Source organism: Zerene cesonia, chromosome 12 (assembly GCF_012273895.1).
Source record: "Zerene cesonia ecotype Mississippi chromosome 12, Zerene_cesonia_1.1, whole genome shotgun sequence".
NCBI classification, from domain to species: domain Eukaryota; kingdom Metazoa; phylum Arthropoda; class Insecta; order Lepidoptera; family Pieridae; genus Zerene; species Zerene cesonia.
The window spans coordinates 2,357,614-2,377,521 of NC_052113.1; the positions used below are offsets into that span (position 1 = coordinate 2,357,614).

The 19,908-nt window shown below is 32.6% G+C and overlaps 3 protein-coding genes across 5 annotated transcripts in view; 1 reads left to right on the top strand and 2 right to left on the bottom strand.

Moving 5' to 3' along the window:
• LOC119830758 (uncharacterized protein F21D5.5) overlaps window positions 1–1,767 on the bottom strand; it is a 4,483-nt gene extending 2,716 nt beyond the window's left edge. Inside the window, exons 1-3 of one of the 2 annotated variants that reach the window (XM_038353886.1) lie at window positions 1,329–1,767; window positions 512–1,194; window positions 104–373 (exon numbers count right to left, since the gene is read on the bottom strand). In XM_038353886.1, the coding sequence (XP_038209814.1) occupies window positions 104–373; window positions 512–1,194; window positions 1,329–1,467 (1,092 nt within the window). In that variant the 5' untranslated portion in view covers window positions 1,468–1,767. The remainder of the gene's footprint in view (window positions 1–103; window positions 374–511; window positions 1,195–1,328) is intronic. The other variant, XM_038353887.1, reaches the window with a different exon arrangement.
• Window positions 1,768–2,371: 604 nt separating this feature from the next.
• Window positions 2,372–6,776, top strand: LOC119830702 (acetyl-coenzyme A transporter 1). 2 transcript variants are annotated; one of them, XM_038353805.1, is made up of 8 exons: window positions 2,372–2,651; window positions 2,745–2,975; window positions 3,228–3,517; window positions 3,744–4,101; window positions 5,234–5,353; window positions 5,488–5,670; window positions 5,936–6,157; window positions 6,572–6,776. In XM_038353805.1, the coding sequence occupies exons 2-8, from the start codon at window positions 2,763–2,765 to the stop codon at window positions 6,740–6,742; spliced, it is 1,557 nt and encodes a 518-aa protein (XP_038209733.1). In that variant the 5' UTR covers window positions 2,372–2,651; window positions 2,745–2,762; the 3' UTR covers window positions 6,743–6,776. The 2 variants fall into 2 exon arrangements, with proteins under 2 accessions (XP_038209733.1, XP_038209734.1); XM_038353806.1 differs by having other exon boundaries at window positions 2,372–2,558.
• Window positions 6,777–9,719: 2,943 nt separating this feature from the next.
• Window positions 9,720–14,702, bottom strand: LOC119830701 (cationic amino acid transporter 4). Its single transcript, XM_038353804.1, has 6 exons — window positions 14,095–14,702; window positions 13,603–13,851; window positions 12,366–13,345; window positions 12,030–12,243; window positions 11,455–11,616; window positions 9,720–11,249 (listed from the first exon to the last, which is right to left on the bottom strand). The coding sequence occupies exons 1-6, from the start codon at window positions 14,234–14,236 to the stop codon at window positions 11,029–11,031; spliced, it is 1,968 nt and encodes a 655-aa protein (XP_038209732.1). The 5' UTR covers window positions 14,237–14,702; the 3' UTR covers window positions 9,720–11,028.
• Between the last annotated feature and the right edge of the window lie 5,206 nt (window positions 14,703–19,908).

The window sequence follows — 19,908 nt, forward strand, 5'->3', positions numbered from 1 at the left end:
AACACCTGTTACATGCATACATTATAAGTAAAAATTAATCATGCTGTACAGTTTTTGTTAGGGATTATTTATTAACTTTTTTTAATAAAAATTCAATTTTTACCTCTTGTTCTGAGCTAATTAATTGTTCATTAAATGGTTCGGATTTTACATCTTTTGGAATGAATTCTGGCCTACTCATAGGCACATTAGAAATGGAGTGACCTAAGAAGAATTGTTCAGGTGTAAAGAACTTGAGGCCAAGGTTTTCTGCTAGAAGAATATCAGCCATGGAGTGATCTTTCTTCTTTCCTGGAGCCCAGTTTGCATTTCGCCCAGCTGCGTCACCACAGTAAAAACTGGCTTGCATATCAATTGGTACACCATCATTTTTCTGAAATAAAAATTGAGAGTATTTAGTAAAAAACTTAAGAGAAAATGTTTAAAATAAGTATCTGATAATAAATTGTAGTTGTAGTAACTTGTTTTAAAAAACAGTACAGGTGAGTAGACAGATTATATCAATGCTTACCTGCTCTGCAAGAACATCCCACATGCCAGTAGCTGGTTTTCTAAAAAATCCCTTTCCTGTAGCTATGTAAACTTGTGCAGGTACATCCAATTTTGCAACCACACCCTCAATCTTTTTTTTAAAATCCTCTATTTTCACTCTTCCACTACCGATGGGTGATTGATTACTTAACAGTACAATTTTGTAACCATCCTTGTGTTTTTCCGCCAATTTGTGTGGCACACAGGGAAAAATGATCTGCCAGTCATTTGTATCTACTGGATGTACTTTGCCAGACTTTGTTTTGATTAATGTTCCATCCATATCAAATGCAGCTATTTTCCTACTTGATTTCACACCTTTTGCTGTATAGATATAAACCTCACCTTTGTCAATATCTTCCCAATAGCTTTCTGTACATTCTTTTACATCCATATCTATCTCTGTTTTTATAAGCTTTCGTTTGTGGTCCGGAGTCTCGCTCGATTTACGTTTTATACCTAATTTTGGTTTTTCATAATCGTCTGGAGGTGGATCAAATTCAATTACATGAATATACTGGTTTAACAATATTTCTAATTTACTTCCATGTTTTATTTTATAAACGCCATCCTTCTTCAATGCGAAACCGTCTAAACCTGACGGATTTATTCCTATTTGCTTCACTTCAACCAAACATTGGTCACAATCCGCCGTAAGACTAACTAGAAAATAAATATAAATTATATTCAATTCTAATAGAGGAAAACAAAGAAAAATGCATATGACTGTTACGTTACATAATTAATTAAATTGAATAGCAGTTTGAGTGTATATTCGAATTGTTTCTTTTACTTACGCTGTTGCCGAGAGCAAGCCTGATCTTTTATCTTAGTTATTTTGCTGCGTCCCACTACTGTCTCTAGTTTATGTGGCAAAGATATAGGCGCATGCGAATCCAATACACAGCGCAAAAAGCAATTACGAATCATATTCATATAGTGATTAGCTATTCGTTAAAGTGAATATTCATAATAATAACCAATAAGACTAAAGTTGTATAGGAATTAATGTATAAAAAGCCTGATATTTATTTAGAAAATAATTCGCCAAAGTAAGAGTTTAATTGCAGTTTTAATACTTTAATTCAAAAATTTAGTGTAGGTAATAAGTTATAACTTCTAAAAAAATTTCCGTGTTTACAATTATTTTATTATAATGTGTATAATAAAATTTATAATGTCATTACAGACTACAGTGTAATACATGAAATGTCACAACTCACAAGCGAACCACAGGTCACAGATAACATAATCGTATGGGCGTACTGTGTACCAACTATTACAATTAATAGGTGCTTGTCAGACTGCTCAAACTTTCCCGGACCCTACTTATTTATTATATGTATTATTCTTTTTTGCTATTGTCTTCGCTTTCCAATTACTAATATTTATTACAAATAAATTATAAAAAAATTGTCTTTAATATCCGGGTAGAAGACCCCATCGTTGGGAAGATCACATCGTTGGGCTTCAACAATGTTATTATTGACATATAAACTATCAATCAATTCCAGGTGTATGAAACTGTACACGGTGTGCAAAATGTTATTTAATGGGGCATGTATTTATTAACACTTAAACCTAACTTAAAGTATTCATTTAGTGCCTAGGTACTTAAACGATAAAAAATACTAGTTACCACAATCAACACCTCGGGATTGTCCATGATATCTAGATAGGTCCTACTAGGTATCTACGAACTTATCAGTATTTTAGTAGCCGACTTTACTTAGATACCAGCAGGCGAAATTGAGGACAAAAGCCTAGGTCAGGCACATTAAAAAAGGCCATTGACAATGACTTTTTCAAATGAGAGATCATGTGATGACATTGACAGGAGAGACAATTCGCTCTAATACTACTAGAAAAGTTAATTTCTAGTAGAATCACAACTACCTATTGAATGATACACTTTGGTTAATGCTTCGGACGTTCGGTACTATTCTGTCTACCTGGCACCCGTGTTGTGACAATAATTAAACATCAGCAGTTTTGCCTGTAAACGTGTACGTGGTCTTTCGTGAGTGGTAAATAATTTTCATACGAGTGTCACTACTTATGAAGAAAATCGTGTTTTTCATCATTATCTGTATTGAATAACAATAGTTTTAAAAATTAAGGTTGGTTTTTATTTAACACATTGGAAAAGATCAAGATACAACTAAAATATGTGGCCAATTTTTTATTGTTTCAAATGAAATAACGTTTTTCAGTCATTACTCGGCGCTATAATGTCGGTGACAAACAGGAAGAAAACAGTCGAAAAAGAGCAATTACTTGAAAATGGAGATTCCAATGTAAACAACGAAAGAAGTAACATTAAAGGAGATGAATGGAACATAGCAGTATTATTATTCTTATATGCACTACAGGGTATTCCGTTAGGTCTAGCTGGAGCAATACCCATGTTACTACAAAATCGCGGTATAACTTACACTCAACAGGTAAGTTTCTGTTATGATTATTTTCTTTTTGGTACTTTTTAAATCATATCACCAATGGTGTATAACATTGAATTTAACAAAAAAGTCATTTAATAAACACAAATTATTAATAATGATTAAATTTTTACTGTGCAACTAATCAATCCTTTGCAGTAGATACTTAAAGCTGTATGTAATTTTTAAATTAAAAAATATACTTTTAAATTAAATTAAGACATTAAGAAAACTCTTATTCATTAAATATTTTTTCAGGCTGAGTTCAGTTTTGTAAATTGGCCATTTAGCGTTAAATTACTATGGGCTCCTATAGTGGATGCTCTTTTCTTACCCAAGTTTGGAAGAAGAAAAACATGGCTGGTGCCTATACAGTATTTAATTGGGATTGTGATGATAATCATGTCAAGAAATATCACAGATTGGCTTGGTTCAGAAGAAAAAGCACCAACAATGACATTGTTGACAATATCATTTTTATTTCTTAACTTTCTGGCCGCAACACAAGATATTGCTGTTGATGGATGGGCTTTGACCATGCTGAAAAGGTTAATTTATTAATTGTTTTATATATTTCACATGAGCATGCCATGCAACCTCTATTAAAAATATTATTATTCATTATATAATATTTTATTTGATTTTTCTGACATTGCTATAACTTTATTATAATAAGTGTGAATTTAAATTTAAGCGGTTTTTAAATACCAATATTACTTAATGTTCAAAAGTAACGAAAATTATTTATTTAATTTTATTCATATATTTTTTCAGGTGTAATGTTGGACATGCATCTACATGCAATACAGTAGGACAAACAGCAGGTTTCTTTCTGGGCTATGTGCTGTTTCTGGCTCTAGAATCACCATACTTTTGCAATAAGTATTTAAGATATGAACCAGAGGACACTGGTATTGTTACATTGGCTGGTTTCCTACTGTTTTGGGGCTGGGTGTTCATAGCTACTACAACTCTTATAGCACTACTTAAGCATGAGAAGAATGATACTGAAAGTTCTAATGATGATGAAGGGAAAGGCGTGAAGGTTATAGTTAATGCATACCAGCAGTTATATACAATTGTCAAATTGCCCGCAGTTCGGACCTTGGCACTTGTTTTGTTTACTGCAAAAGTAAGTTTGATATTGTCTTTTTAACACATTTTTTGTCTTAAAAAAGTAAAATAAAAAAGAGACATATTTTAAATTTTGTTTTTTAAAAATCTGTATTCCTGCTTTTCTTAGAAGTCCATTGAATAATTATGAGACTTATTAAACAGGCATTTTCAGAAGACATTAGTTAAATTGCTATCAGTAAATGAATGCTATTAACCAGTTATGTAATGTATTTCATATTAAATATGGAGTAAATTATAGAATATAATTTGTAGAAAAATGAGCAAATGTGTTAAGTCACAGAAAAATTGGTCAGGAAATTATTTACTCAAAGCAAAACATAATAAAGTGAAAAAGTAATTGAAATTGAAAAATAGAAATTTTATGTTGATGAATCATGACTCATTAAATCTTTTATTGCTCATACATTTTTTATCACTTTATTTAATTAATTTTTTAATAGTTAATGAAGTTACCAATTTCCAATGTCTGTATATATATATATATATATATATATATATATATATATATATATATATATATATATATATATATATATATATATAAATTATGCATATTATATCTTCTATATCATCAAAAAGGAATTGCCACATGCAAAAGTGTTAATCATGAGAGTGGCTCTACTGATTGGGCCATTTTTTGAAACCTTTTTGTTAAGACACAAGGAAGGCTTTTATATAAAGTAAACCATACCATGGGTCCCAGGGTGGGCCGCGATTATTAAAAAAAAATCATTGAACTCTAAATCTATCATATACTTCTTTTAATTAATCTTTACCTATAAACACAAATACTTCATCTATACTCCTTACACAGGCCTTTCATAAATAAAAATCATACAATTGCGATTCGACGGACGGACGGACAAAAAAATTGCACACCCATCCAATTTATGACCGTACCAACCATTGCCATATTACTTCTTTTTATTTGTTATTATAACAGCAACAGAAATATATTAATCTCTGAAAATTACAACTGTCATAGATCATGAGATAGTTGTGTCTAGTGACATTTGGAGGGATAGAGAAAAGGGCAGCGAAATCATAATAGGATTCCGTTTTAACTGTTTCCATACAGAACTGAAAAAATAATGTTGGATTATAACAATACGAATATTTCATTTCAGCTTGGATTCTGTGCAAGTGACGCAGTGTCTGGGTTGAAACTCGTCGAAGCTGGTGTACCACGCGAGGATCTCGCGTTATTAGCTGTTCCTTTAGTTCCTGTACAAATTATCATGCCGGTGGTGTGTATTGATTTTTGATTTCACCAAAGTAGCTTTAAGTTTTCAAGTATTTTTTTTATTTTATTTAATATAACATTGTTTTTTTTTCATTCCAATTGGATATATATCATAAATGTCGCAATATCTATTCACAGATCCTTGCCAAGCACACAACTGGGCCAGAGCCACTTTCCTTGTGGTTGCGTGCGTTTCCGTTGCGACTTTTAGTCGGACCGTTAGCCGCAGCTTTAGTAGCACTCACACCGAGTCTGCTCGGAAATTCGGGACCATCGTACTTCTACCTCTTTATACTAATGTGCTTGTATGTGTTCCATCAGGTGAGTTTCTATTGATTTATCATGTTTTAATAAACCATTTTGTATAGACAAAATATTATTAAAAATTACTATTCTCTTACATTTCTTTTAACTTCGATCCTTAGTTATACATTCTATGGATTTTTTTTTTTCACTTATTGAATTTCTGACTCCGATTTCTTATGAATTATCAGTATTTAATCCATTAAAAATAGCGATAATGCTTCGTTTAGAATATGCCATGGATAAGTATCTACCCCTAACCATTTAAACATGTTTCTTCCAGACATGCCTCTACTGCATGTTCGTAGCTGTAATGGCGTTCTTCGCCAAAGTGTCGGACCCGCTAGTGGGCGGCACCTACATGACGCTGCTGAACACTGTGTCCAACCTGGGCACGAATTGGCCCAACACGCTCGCTCTGTGGGCCGTGGACCGGCTCACGTACAGGTCTTGTACCGCTGAGTCGTTGGTCGATAACACTTGCGCTACGGAGTTGGAGACTGAGGTATGTGTCAAAGTTGCCCTTTCCTGATTTTATACGCAATTTCTTAATTTATGCAAGTTAGTAATGATGTAACAATACATCTTTACTATATAACATGTAGGTAAAATGATGTTTATAAGAGTTTCACCAAATCTTGTTGCTACGTAATATTTGTTCAGAAAAGTATTGGTTTTATACCGTAATGTAGGATAACAATTATATATTGAATTTCGTGATGATTTTTTTTTTTTTGCATTTACATAACGTATAATGAAAATTCATTGTGTTGGTGGTTGAATTTTTCTGGCCCTATTGCTAAACTTGTATCAAAATAAAAAAGGAAAGATTTATTCTATATAATATCATGTTATTCCCAGTATTAACTTTAGGTATTATAGGATTATTATAATAATTTTGGATGCTTTCCCTTACCAGGTATGCAAAACCAACGGTGGGGCGTGCAATGTACGAATAGACGGTTTCTACATAGAAACAATAATTTGTCTCATAGCGGGATTCCTTTGGCTCCAATGGGGAAGAAAAACTATCAAGCGATTGCAGCGATTGCCGTCAAGCGCTTGGCAGATCGGCCGAATACGTAGATAAGACTGACAGAATAAATAATTAGGTACTCTCTAAATAAATTATTTTTTTTTCCAACCATAGATTATAAAGTATAGAATAAACGTACAAGTCAAAATGACAGGTCACCAAATGGCGCCATATAATTAATTGGCATGGAGAATCGATGAGCGATTACCACAACATATATAAGATGGTAACTAATATTAAGTCGCCCCTCACATGGCTGTATGATCTCTAATAAAATTCTCCATCCATATTTATTAAACTCTTCTTGAAAAGTAAATATTGTTTAAAAATGTAAAATAAACACGCTTTATATCTACTTTATCTCACTTACTCTTATACAGAGTATGTGTTAGGAAATTATTTCCTAATCCTGGCGATCCTGAATAGGAGATAAGACTCCCCATTATTCCGATCATTAAATGATCCTTGTTAAGTCTGTACAAAATTATAATTCAATTTTCCCGTTAAAAGTGGGTAAAATTGAATCAAAAGGAATCAAATACATACAAACCTACAGGTGAAGCTAATAAAACCGTGTTAACAAAATCCATTTTAACCGTGTTAAAATCCATTCTATGTGGCTTCTTTACTGTAACAAATTTCAATTAATTGTATCGTAATAAAATGTCTATAAGGTCGTTTCTGAGGTGCATCATGTTAAAGACTATTTCTAAACTAACACATGATATTATTACATTCGAACTTCTACCATTTTGCTTAAATTTGTCCAAATTCTTCTATCTTGTAACACTGCTGTATTATGTTGATTAGTACCATGATGTCTTCTTGGCAATCCACAGTGTGAAAATTGGGGGACTTAAATATCGGCCAGGTATTTGCTCGCATTTTCTATATCATGGTCTGGATACTAATTATAATGTAGTCTTGTGGAATCAATGTTAAAATTGCCAGTTCTCTTGCAAACAGAATTTAACAGGAAATGTTTGATATTTAGTTAGTTTATTTAACATATACGAGTCGAACTCGCGATTATTGTATGTCTAGTTAAAATTAAGGTTGTTTTATTGATTTCATAAATAGATTAAGGACTCGATAGGCGGTTTACTATATAGATAACCAATATGCATTGATCAGATTATCTAAAATAATGTAGATGTCGCCGTATGATTGTACAATTTAGCTCGCGAGATTGAAATATGTCGATAGTTTTTGTAAGCGAATACATAGTAGTTATTTATATATTATGTCAGATTCATGTCATGAGTCTGTTTCTATGAAGTTTAAAAAAGCCAGACCTACCTACTAACCTAATCTAAATATTGAATGCCCATTTCGCAAATCAACAGTTTCACATCTTTCGATTATCATTTACCGAAAAATAGTGCATTGAATCGTTAGTTAGCAAGGTGCACATATTGTCGACAAATTACAATCTCGGACTTTTACTCGCGAAATTGTAATCTAACTGTATTTACAATTCTACGGCGAAAATTGACATGTCCTTAATGTACATGTTACGTTTTTAAGTTTCTTTAACCCATTTAGGGAATAATTAGGACGTGCTTTTATTCCAATAATATTTTACAAACATAATAATCATGATTCAATCATGATTCTTCATTATTCAAATCCTATCTATATTGTAAAATGTACTCAATCATTGGAAGCACAAAAATTTGTTCACTAAAAAAGGTGGTAACCAAATGGAAAAAATTGTGGTACATTTTCAAATTAATGGGATAAAAGACCCAAATTTCCCGCCTTTTTATTAAAAAAAAATACGGAGTTCGTGACAAAATAACCTCTTTGGATTATATCTATTATAAGTATACTCTTTAGTTTAAATTTTTTCGACAATAATTATCTTTACATATAATAAAACAGTAAACCGACCATTTCTGTACACTAGATATTTTTAATAAGAATAATTATATGCAATATGGATATTTTATAGAACCCAACACAGATAGTATTTTTTTCTGTTTGTATCATATTCCGATTTCTGTAATAGCCGCTCGCGAGCCATAGCCCTCCAACCCAATGACTTCACATGGGGGCTGCGGCTAAGAGAAGGTTTGAGATGGGTCCTTTCCCGATGAACTGGACGCAGCGATTCGGCGGTATACGCCGAAAAAACCGCAGCGTCCAGTTACCGTGGGGGATGCCGGGAATTGTGCACGTGGCCTCAAAGGAGACCGTCCGATATGCCCTCGATATAGATAATTGCACCGAGTGCTTTCAGAGCTCATCTTATTTCTGGGGCCTGGACATCATAAGCCCTTAAATGCTCTTGCGCTTTTGGCTTAGGCCAAATTACAATGAGCTACCATGATTATATACCTAGCAAAATCAATTTAATATACGATTTTTCTATGGACTTGTATATTTGAATTCATAGTTTTTTTTAATAATCTGTTGTGTTCTATTATAATTATGATAGTTTAGAATACGTGAATATTCACAGATACATATTCGAATGTCAAATAATCCATTCCATTTCAAATACATCTTAAATATATAAATCTTACGTTAGTTCAAAATAACAAAAATAAGATTCATTTCTACACCCCATGTAATATTTTTTTAACCTAAAATTTAAGTATTTCTCAGATATTAGCTGTAAATATATCGAATGTTCTCGAACATTTTTGAATGTCTGAGCCATAAGAAAACTTCCTCTCTGCGTATCCCATTTGTAACAGATAACATAAAACTAAATACGGTCAATAATTTATGTGCAATTAATGACTCATTACGATTAAATAGTAAAATTTACAAATTATTATTATATAAATTATAAAAAAAATGAGGAACCGGAACAGCATCGTTATGCTATTTTTGTTCATGATATTTTTGTTTGTAAAATATTTTTTATTTATGTTAATAAATACTTATTATGAATTGTGATATCAATTATTGTTTGTTCTATTTATTTATTTATTTTTTCTAGTTATATATAAATTTGTACTTTTCCATGATTTTCCAAATGCACAAATATAAGACCAAAGGCACACGAAATAAAAACAATATAGCCACGATTACAATTTGTTTATTTACACATCAACATCTTACCGTATTCATTATCATAAGACTATACAACAACATTTATTTATAATTGAATTGTTTCAGTGAACATTCCTAAAACAAAAATTCCTAAAAAAAGATTTCTTTGTAACTACACACGTTTTTATAAATACTAAGTACATGTAGCATCTATTTGGTTAGTTATATTTGTATTGTCTTTTAAATGTGTATTGTTTATATTGTATTTAATATTATATTGATATCTGTAGGTTTTTATAAGACATAGACTATAATAAACATAACGATTTGATAACTTGTGAGTACAATTAATAATATGTATATTATGACGAAGCAACTATGTGTAAATTATTGTGCTATAATAAATTCTTTGAAATATGACATCTGTGACAATTTTACTTTTAAACATTTTAACGAATTATAACAGAGACTAAATAAAAAAAGAATCCTTAAATATTTGTTTTCACTGCGGAGAAGTTTCAATATGAATAGAAAATAATATAGGAACAATATAAAGCGCATGAAGCTCATACACCAACACTTATAACGTTTGAATAAAAGTTATACATTCTATCAAAAAGATAAAAAACATGGGCGAAAATAGTTAATATATAAACACAGTTTTAGTATCGTATAATTTAACCGCTCTGTAATGGTAGTTAGTTTGTGTAAGGAAGATGGCACTCTAGACAAAGACAATAAATTCTATAATCTATTCCTCATTCACGCTGTCCCGTTACAATCCCATTTGTTAAGGTATTGTAAAAGCGTTTTCCTGAAATTCTCCTACAACCCATTCTATACACGTTATATTAATATAATTGGAAAATCCTATTCACAACATGTTAAAGGATTTGTTAGTGAAAATGTCATGTATAAAAATGTGCGATGAGGTTTTTCTTTGTGCTATATCTTGAGTATGTTTCTGTATTTGTATATGCTAATAATCTGATGGACATACTTTACTACAAATAGCAAAAGCGAAACGACTAAGCATATGTGTATGTAATACCAAACGTGAACACGTGTTTTTGATGTGTTAAGAAATTATCATCGTATGATAAACTCACTGCTTTGAAATATCGGGTAAGTTTAAGTCATTCTAGTTTATACATTAACAAATCAATATCAATTTATCGGTAAAACAATTGGTGTTTGATTATAATTGGCTTTTAGTAATTGATAGAGTAACAATTATATTACGCCTACATACGCATCGAAAAACAATGCACCGGTGAAGCTGCTTTACCATAGAACTCATAGGCCTGGTGTATGAATGTTCGGATTGGTCACTAAAATCACGGATCTCTCCTAGCCAATTCGTCATCGCATATAATAGGTTTGCGATCATCGCTCCTACTTCCGCGACCAAGACGTCCCACCCTACGTGCAAGGGTACTGGTCTTGTCGACAGCACCCCAGCCCGCGTGGGAGTTGCTATTGGAACGGGAGAGCAGACCAGCCACACCTTCTCCGAGCTTGCTGTGGTGGATGCCGTAGAGGAAGTACAGTAAGAGGCCTGAAAGGTAACAAGACTAGTTAAAAATGAATTGTAAGTGAAGTCTTGTATGACTTATACCATCTAACATATGCACCGTTCTCTATTCTCTATTGTCCACCCTTTTTTTGTCGTGGTGGGTCGGTGTGGTGTGGTGTGTAGTGTCCAATAATAAATTAATAATATTTATTAAAAGATTAAAATATGGAATATTTTCTGTGCTTACCAAAAGTCATCCAAATGGCAAATCTAGCCCAAGTGAGAGCATTGAGGTTGATCATCAGCTCTATATTCAGCATAACGCTAGCAGCTGGCAACAGCGGCACGTAAGGGACTCGGAACGGAAGCCGCATCGGGCTCTGCTGGTGGGCCCAGATAATAAATAGACCTGGAATTTATTACATTGATTTGTAGCGTTTTCCGTTTTTTTATTTGGTTATTGAACTTAAATATTTCATTCACTATACTACCTATTACTAACTGCTCCAAGTATTTTGTATTAACTAAACGTATAAAAATCTAAAAGAAAAGTAATAACGCATTTTGTCGATTATTATCTCGATTCGAAGATTTAGCTTTATATTATTTATTTATTAACTCTAACATGATTGGTAGTCACAAGTCAATGTATGTATGAAAATTCACAACAAATAGATGGTATTTGTTCAACGTGACTACACAATACATAGCTACAGATACATTGTTTGAAAGTACAAAAGCATGTGATATGAAAATTAATTTCTACTTATTTGTATTTCACACTTTGTATGATTATACATTTGTTTTCAAAAAAGGCCTTACATCCGATAATAACTAAGCTTAGCACGACGTCTGGTACAATCATCCAAAGAATAGTAGGCTTAGTGAGTAGATTGTGGGCGCTCAGAGCTGCAGCGGCTAACGCAAACACGTAGACGCAACTGGTGACCGCACTACCGGGCGCTCTGCCTCCAACAAGGGGCTCTAACCAAGCATATTGTGGTCGTAAACGCCCCACGGTCAAAGCTTCAAACATCTGAAATATAGTATGATGGCACATTAAAAAAACAAATTACTTTAAACTTCCGAACACAAAGCACAAATATTTTGAAAGTACACATTAGCAGCTCTACAATTTTTTTTTTTTTTTGCAATTACCTCCGAGGAAGATGATCCTGCATCTGTTCCTGGTGTTCCCGTTGCTGAACTATCTTCCCGATCTCCAGGTGATTCCAATTGTGGTATTCCAAAGTCTTTGTCCTCAGCAGGAGGAGCTGGTCGATAGCGTAAGATAATGACGGCTGCGCTTACAATAGTATAGGCCAACAATGTGCCAATAGACATAAACTCCACTAATTTTTCAAGGTCGAACAATAAAGCAATCAGTGCTGAAGAAAATCCAGATATAATAAGATTGGAAATTGGTATTTGTGATTTGTTATTAATGTCACTGAGAAATCCGAATAACAAACCATCAGCCGACATCGCATATAGACAGCGGGGAAGGGAGAACAGAGAGCCTAGTAGCGTAGTGGTCATTCCACATACTGCTCCGACAGCCACCGCATACTTAGCCCAATCTGCGTGAACGGCACCTAAGGCTGCAGGTAATGCAGCTTCCGGATTAATTGTATTATACGGGACCATTAATGTCAAAGAAATGGCCACTAGAATGTATCCTATTCCAACAACAGCCATAGACAAAATTGTCGCAGTTGGGATAGATCTGGATGGATCTTTAGCTTCTTCGCTTGAAGCTGATATGCTATCAAATCCAACAAACGCATAGAAACAAGTAGCAGCTCCAGTTAAAACTCCACTCAAACCATAAGGCATGAAACCGCCGTGCTTAGAGGACCAATTACTAATATCAGCATAGTAAAAACCAAGGAATATTACGAGAGATATTACCAGAAGATTGAGAATTGTTAGGCCATTGTTAATGTAAGCTGAAGTTTTAACACCAACTGCTAGGATAAGTGACGCTATAATACAAATAAGAAAAGCCAACACATCTGGATATCGACTTAGTAAAGTTTCGTGGAGTTCACCAGTAACTGATATAGTGGCATTGCTGATTGCTCCGTCTAACATAGCATCAAGATAGCCTGACCACGCCCTGGCTACTGATGCAGCACCTGTAAAGATATATAGTCTATTAACAAACTTCTAAAATGTGTTTTGCTAATATTACAAATGCCAGAGTGTTGGTTTGTCTTTCTTTCATGTCGCAATCAAACAATGATTTTTTGTGAGTTATTTTTCGGTGGCTAACGAGTGTGGCATATTGTCTAGGTGAAACACTCCATTCCCATGATGTATGTATGAGTACGCGCGCGACTCCGGTAAAATATAAAAAAAAAATTAGAAATATATAACTATATACAAAACTTACCAATCATATATTCAAGCACAATGTTCCAACCGATTATAAATGCCCAGAATTCACCAATGCTAACATACGTATAGGCATAAGCGCTACCAGCTCTAGGTATTCTAGTACCAAATTCAGCATAACATAAAGCTGCAAGAGTGGAGGTTATTCCTGCTAAGAGAAAACTCAATGCCGTGGCTGGACCAGCCATATGCCGAGCTACTGTGCCTGTCAAAACATATATCCCAGCACCGACCATATGTCCTATACCTGTAAAAATTAATTTCAGTCAAGTATCAAATCATTGATAGTAGGTACTTAACTGTCAAAAATATTTTGTTTAACTTTGTTTAATTGAAAAGTAATTTATTCATATATTAATTAAATCGGCAATGTTTAGGGAAAATTCTCCTCAATGACTAGACTTTCGGTTATTAATATGCAAATAGTAAAATAAATAAATATTTACTATAATTAGAAGGAAAGAATAAGAATTAATATTAAATGACTTACCTAATAGCGTAATATCAAATGTCGTGAGACATCTATTCAACGGTGTGTCCAGGGAATCTCCATAAATAGGTTTACGTCTATTCATTTTGTGGCAAAATCCTGAGAGGACATGTCCTAGGATTTTATGCCTTGCCCCAGGCATTTTGGTTGCAAGAAACGAAATATCCTTTAAACACTAACAGCTTAATAAATTATTCAAAGCTTCACGGTTACAAAAAACTCCACAATTCTGACGTTTGTATTTGGGAGATAGAAATTTTCAATACATAGATTTTCTTTGACCAGCTGACGTTATTTGTAATGGTTCTAAGGAATGAGATAAGGGAGAATCCGGCGCGCGCAATGGATCGATATGAACGCAACTTTATTAGAAAAGTACGTGGGCATTGCATTCTTGTAATACTTCTGGGACTTTCAATACTTGATTAAATTTTCTCTCCAATACGTCCCGCAGTTTCACAACGTAAATTGTAAAGAAAAGTATAGATATATTATTGCTCAATGGTAGGTATAGGAAACTGGCACAGGTCTAAGAATCGAGCTGCTAACTTATATGTAATGATTAATTAATTAATGAGGCAAAACAATATCCTAAAAGGAAAACATGATAAAGAAACCTATGATATACCAAAGCAACGTATCGGCTTGGTTTCCTTGAACGAGACATTAAATCAGATTTACAGAATTAGTTACTACCCACAATAACTGTAGACTATTAGTTCGCAGCCTAAATATCTTTCATATGATAATAATAAAGATGTTAACAAGTAGAGGGATTGTTAAACATTATTGGCTTCATTTATTGCAAGGTTTTGAAACAGTAACAGTAATTGTATACATTCATACAATTAGACAATTTGCAATCGGTTTTTTCTTTATAACTAGCTATTATATAACTATGTAAATCACACCTATATTATAAATGTGAAAGTTTGTTTGTTTGTTTGTCCGTCAATCACTCTGAAACTGCTGAACAGATTTTGATGAAATTTGGAATACAGACAGGGTATGACCTGACTTGGGTGATAAGATCCTTTTTATTTCGATTAAATGCCCCTTGTGATAAAACAGAAAACTTGATATCCGAGCGAAGCCGGAACGAGTGTCTAGTAATTTATAAAGTTAAGCAAAGCAACACAGAAATAAGCTAATCCAACCCAAACCTATTTTCGAAACAGTTGATGTAGAGAAGAACCATTATCTTAGAATGCATAGAGTCTACGTAGGCGTTGGTACATTAAAGGCACATAATTATGGCATAGGTAGCTAATACATTTATTGGCTTAATACAATTATACTAAGAAGGACCTAAACACATAACGCGTGCGGCGCGACCAATGAACAATGACAGTCACCAATTGGACACAGTAGTGTTGGACAATGTTAGCATTAAAACACAAAGAGATCATAAAAAAATATGATCACAACGGCTGTGATCTCATAGTTAGGAATTAAAAAATGAAAAAAATTCCCTTCCACGTTTAACCTGTCAAAACTCTAAACGTCTTAGTTGAACGACTGTATGAAATATTAGACTATACTATGGCATACTACTTACATCCGTATACCACTATATGTATCACCTATAGTGGATATGTATCACCTAATTTTAAAATTATTAAATGCATCATCAAAATATTATGATGTAGGTACCTATAACTTCTACAAGATGTTAAGCCCATAAATATGAAATAATTCTATATCTTAAATTATTAAAATATGATATCACCATAATATAGGTGCGTTCGTAAATACCTAGATGTGCTTTGTGCTTAATTAATTTTCCCACGCAATAAATTTAAAACACATTCGAGCGGCTAGGTATCTCGGTACTTCAATGTTTAGGTACCTGTTGCTACTTAATGACAGATCGTTATTTGTTGACCTACAACCGCTGAACTAATTTTATGAGCAAGCGAAATGGGTGTGTCAACTAGGCACGTGTAAATATGCTATAGCTAGTTATGCAGTATGAACCTAGACGTGGTTAAGCACATGTCATATTATGAAGTTAAGTATCCATTTAAGATATGGTAATTAGATAACATATTTTTACGAGTGACAAACGCTATTTAAACCTTCGGGCCAGTATTTATGGCAATCACTAATCATAAAATGGTCAACTAAATAATGAAAAAGTATACTGTTGAAATTTTAGAATAAGAGTAAAGAGAATAAGGGTGAAGAGATATATTAGTATACGTATTTAAAGAATTGTATGCTCATTATATCCCGCACTTCGCAGCTAACTAGCGTTTCATTTATGGTCTAGACTCTTTGTTAAACGGCGCCGTATACTCACTTTATAGGCTAGGTGTCTAATAAAACGACTAATTGAACACACAAAAGTATATTTAAAAGGTCTACCTTTCGTGTATTTAAGTTTCTAATCAATACGTGGTAGTATTGATTTATACAATTAAATTAATGAAGTAATAATTTTTTTTTTTTAATGTGTACGGTTAGTAGTTTTACACAAAATTTATAATTATAATACTAACACATTTGTTGCCCAACTTATCAGTAATCAGATTATTTGGGGAAACAGTATACGATAAGAGTGAATACATACTTTAGAGACAAACTGAAAGGCATTTTAGATACATTGCATTATTGCATTATTGCATTGACCACCTACACAACACGTACTGAGCACATTGGATTTTGTCTATAAATGTATGAAAACTTTTTATACTTTATATTTAAATTTTGCATAATACCATCGAGACCAATCAGTTAAAGCGCTTAGATAGGCACAAACCACGGTAGGTTCTTATAGGCGAACCCGCCTAAAGAGAAATTAAGTATAATTATTCAATTAAGTACTAGATGTAACCGCGATTTCATTCGGGCGTGAGTAGATTGGGTTTCAAATGAAATTCTTGAATAAATTGTAGCCTACATGTTGAGGACTGGTTAGTGCTCGCCAACATCACACGAATATTATAAATGTGAAAGTTTGTTTGTTTGGATGTATGTCCGTCAATCACACTTGAACTACTGAACGGATTTTGATGAATTTTGTTATGAGCTGACTTGAGTGATAGGATACATTTATGCCGATTAAGTGCTCCCGTGAGATAAAGCAGGAATCTCGATATCCGGGCGGAGCCGGAACGAGCATCTAGCATATATATATAGATATTTTTGTTATATTACAGCTGTCTATATAACAAATCATGGAAATCCACAGTTTTTGCGTTTAAACCGGACAACACACGATCAAAAATGACTAAATCATTATTTTTTTGGCTCGTGTTTCTTGTATAAAGGCCTCTAGCGTTATTTTTAATTGTTATTCTACATAAAGAATTTAACTCTTCTACAGCTACTACTCTTATTGTGTATGGAAGATGTATACAATGTTGCGACTAAACGAAACAATAAAACATTTTATGTTTGATATTGATCGAAGTCTATATAGCTACCTATTAAAATTTAATTTATGCACAATTATCTTATGACAAATAAGTCTTGTTTATTGTTGAGTTTCTATAATATATAATGAGGAAAATAATAAAACAATTAATCTATATTAAACACTTTATTGCAACCCTACAAATTCAATTGAACTATTAAAATTTCGACAGAACATAGGTTTATTGTTTTCATTTAGATAAAACAAACATTACGCGCTAACGTATCTATTGGTTTACTCTTTTCATAGATCTATAGCCATGAGTCTGGGAACTACGTATTTGCTATATTAAGTAAACTAGGGCGCCAACTGCAGGCCTATACTCTGCCAAGTGATTGCACCAACTCTGCAGACTACTGCACTTAATGACAGAGACAGAAAACAATATATCTACGTATTTACACAACAGAAATATCGGAGACACGTAATGTATTTAATACTCGAGACGAATTCTGCGCCCACAATAAACTTGAAATAAGCCCGCGCACATAGACTAGAACTAGAAAGTCATCTGTATACTGGTAGATAATATTGAATGGGCTCCGCTGATGAAGATATGTATTTGCCTTCTGGCAGTGTGCAAGTAGTACACGTTTCATAGCTAATGGCAAAAGTAGGGCACATAGAGCCGTGATTTATGGCAGGGCTACTTTTTGTTCACATAATTATTTGTACAAATACCAAATAACATTAAACCACACCGCGAAAAGATGTTCTATTACTGAGACGGGTCTTTTCACTTTTTCTCTATAAAATACAGACTACAACGTTAATAATCGTGCTCTTATTATAATGTAATAAATAATTCGATAACTAATACAAGATAATAAATGTTTATTATAGATTTTGTACGTTTGTGATGTCCCTGTATTTTACGTATGTTACAATAATAATTTTATCATAAAAAATTCACAATTAAATTTTTTTATACATTTCTGTGTGGTACGATCAATAGTTAGTAATTGTTACAGTGATGTTGTTAAGTACTATTCAAGTATAATTTTCCATGAATCTTACATTTTTAAATACATATCAAATATTCTTAGTTCTTATAAATACGTGCATTGTATTTAACTCTCCATAAAACATAGAAAGATAGGTATTTGGCAATAAATATAAAAATAAAGGGGCAACATTTCATAATAATAGGTAAATTCGCTAAACACTTATTGCCATTTTAATTACATAACTATAAAATCTATATACTACATTACACATTTGCACTCACGTATTATTATGATAATTATACAAAACAAGAAAAATTATAATTCAGACGCATAAAAATACAACATTCAGTCCTAAAGTGAAGGTGGATATACATTAAAATTATTGGTAAAAAATTAAAAATAATTGTGATATGAAGTGGGCGGAAACATTGGACGAAAATTTCAGAGTTTCATTATTTAGGAGATAAAACAGCTTGTACAAAAATAAATTTAAAGAAATAGCAAAAAGCGTAGACTTAAGTATATTATTATTAAATAGTAGGTACAATAGATTATGGAATTAAGCAATTTATTTAATTAAACGGTAAATAAAATACTCAGCTAAATGATATGTTTATGTTTTCAGTCTTTAGGAGATGTGACATTTTGGTGTACTTATGTGTAAGAATCAAGAAATGATTATTTTTTAAGGATCAAGGCAAAATAAATCTTAGATCCTAATACTATAAGTACCACATCTGTAAATTAGATAAACATTTCGCATACAGCATGTTGAAAACGTACCACTAACCTTGTGAATGAGCAATATAAGGTTTAATTAGTTGTCCACATAAAAATAAATGTTGGATTCTGTTTCTTTTAATGAAGTAAAATATTTTTGTTCTGGATTCCATGTTAAGACTTAAGAGCATAAATCTATACTAAATAAATGCAAAATATTCGGTTAATTAGTTACATGAAACTGAATGATAACAAATAAATTTTTATTTTGGAATATCTCGCTCTATATCAGACGAAGTAACAAACTACCTATGGATGAAAATCGTATTCGCCAGGTTTAAAATGACTAAGGAAACTTTAAAGAAATTTCTGTTAATAATAATAAAAAAATGTAGTGTAAACTTGGACTGTACAGATGAACTAGAATTTATATATTAATTAATAAAATTTTACAATTATCAGTTTCTTGGAGAAGCGATAGCTAAACATAAACAAGGAATAAAGTCCGCACTTAAAGCTTTTTCAAACGTTTTCTATCTTCTAACTTAAACTTCATTTAGTGAAGTATTTTAGATTCTATCATCGTTGTGATAGATGTGAGATAAATCCTTACTAATGTTATAAATGCCAAAGTTAGTTTTATTTGTCCGTCATTCATTTTGTGGTATGATATATTGTATTTGGTGATAGTTAGGTTAAGTATTAACACAGGCTATTTTTTACCGCGGT

What these genes read in the sequence shown, in the direction of transcription:
- LOC119830702 (XM_038353805.1), top strand. Translation starts at nt 2,763, where the DNA reads ATGTCGGTGACAAACAGGAAGAAAACAGTCGAAAAAGAGCAATTACTT. An exon ending in TTGTTTTGTTTACTGCAAAA is followed by an intron (nt 4,102 to 5,233) that starts GTAAGTTTGATA and finishes ATTTCATTTCAG; the next exon opens with CTTGGATTCTGTGCAAGTGA. An exon ending in TACAAATTATCATGCCGGTG is followed by an intron (nt 5,354 to 5,487) that starts GTGTGTATTGAT and finishes ATCTATTCACAG; the next exon opens with ATCCTTGCCAAGCACACAAC.
- LOC119830701 (XM_038353804.1), bottom strand. Translation starts at nt 14,236, where the DNA reads ATGCCTGGGGCAAGGCATAAAATCCTAGGACATGTCCTCTCAGGATTT. An exon ending in ATTTGATATTACGCTATTAG is followed by an intron (nt 13,852 to 14,094) that starts GTAAGTCATTTA and finishes TAATTTTTACAG; the next exon opens with GTATAGGACATATGGTCGGT. An exon ending in TGCCATTTGGATGACTTTTG is followed by an intron (nt 11,250 to 11,454) that starts GTAAGCACAGAA and finishes GTTACCTTTCAG; the next exon opens with GCCTCTTACTGTACTTCCTC.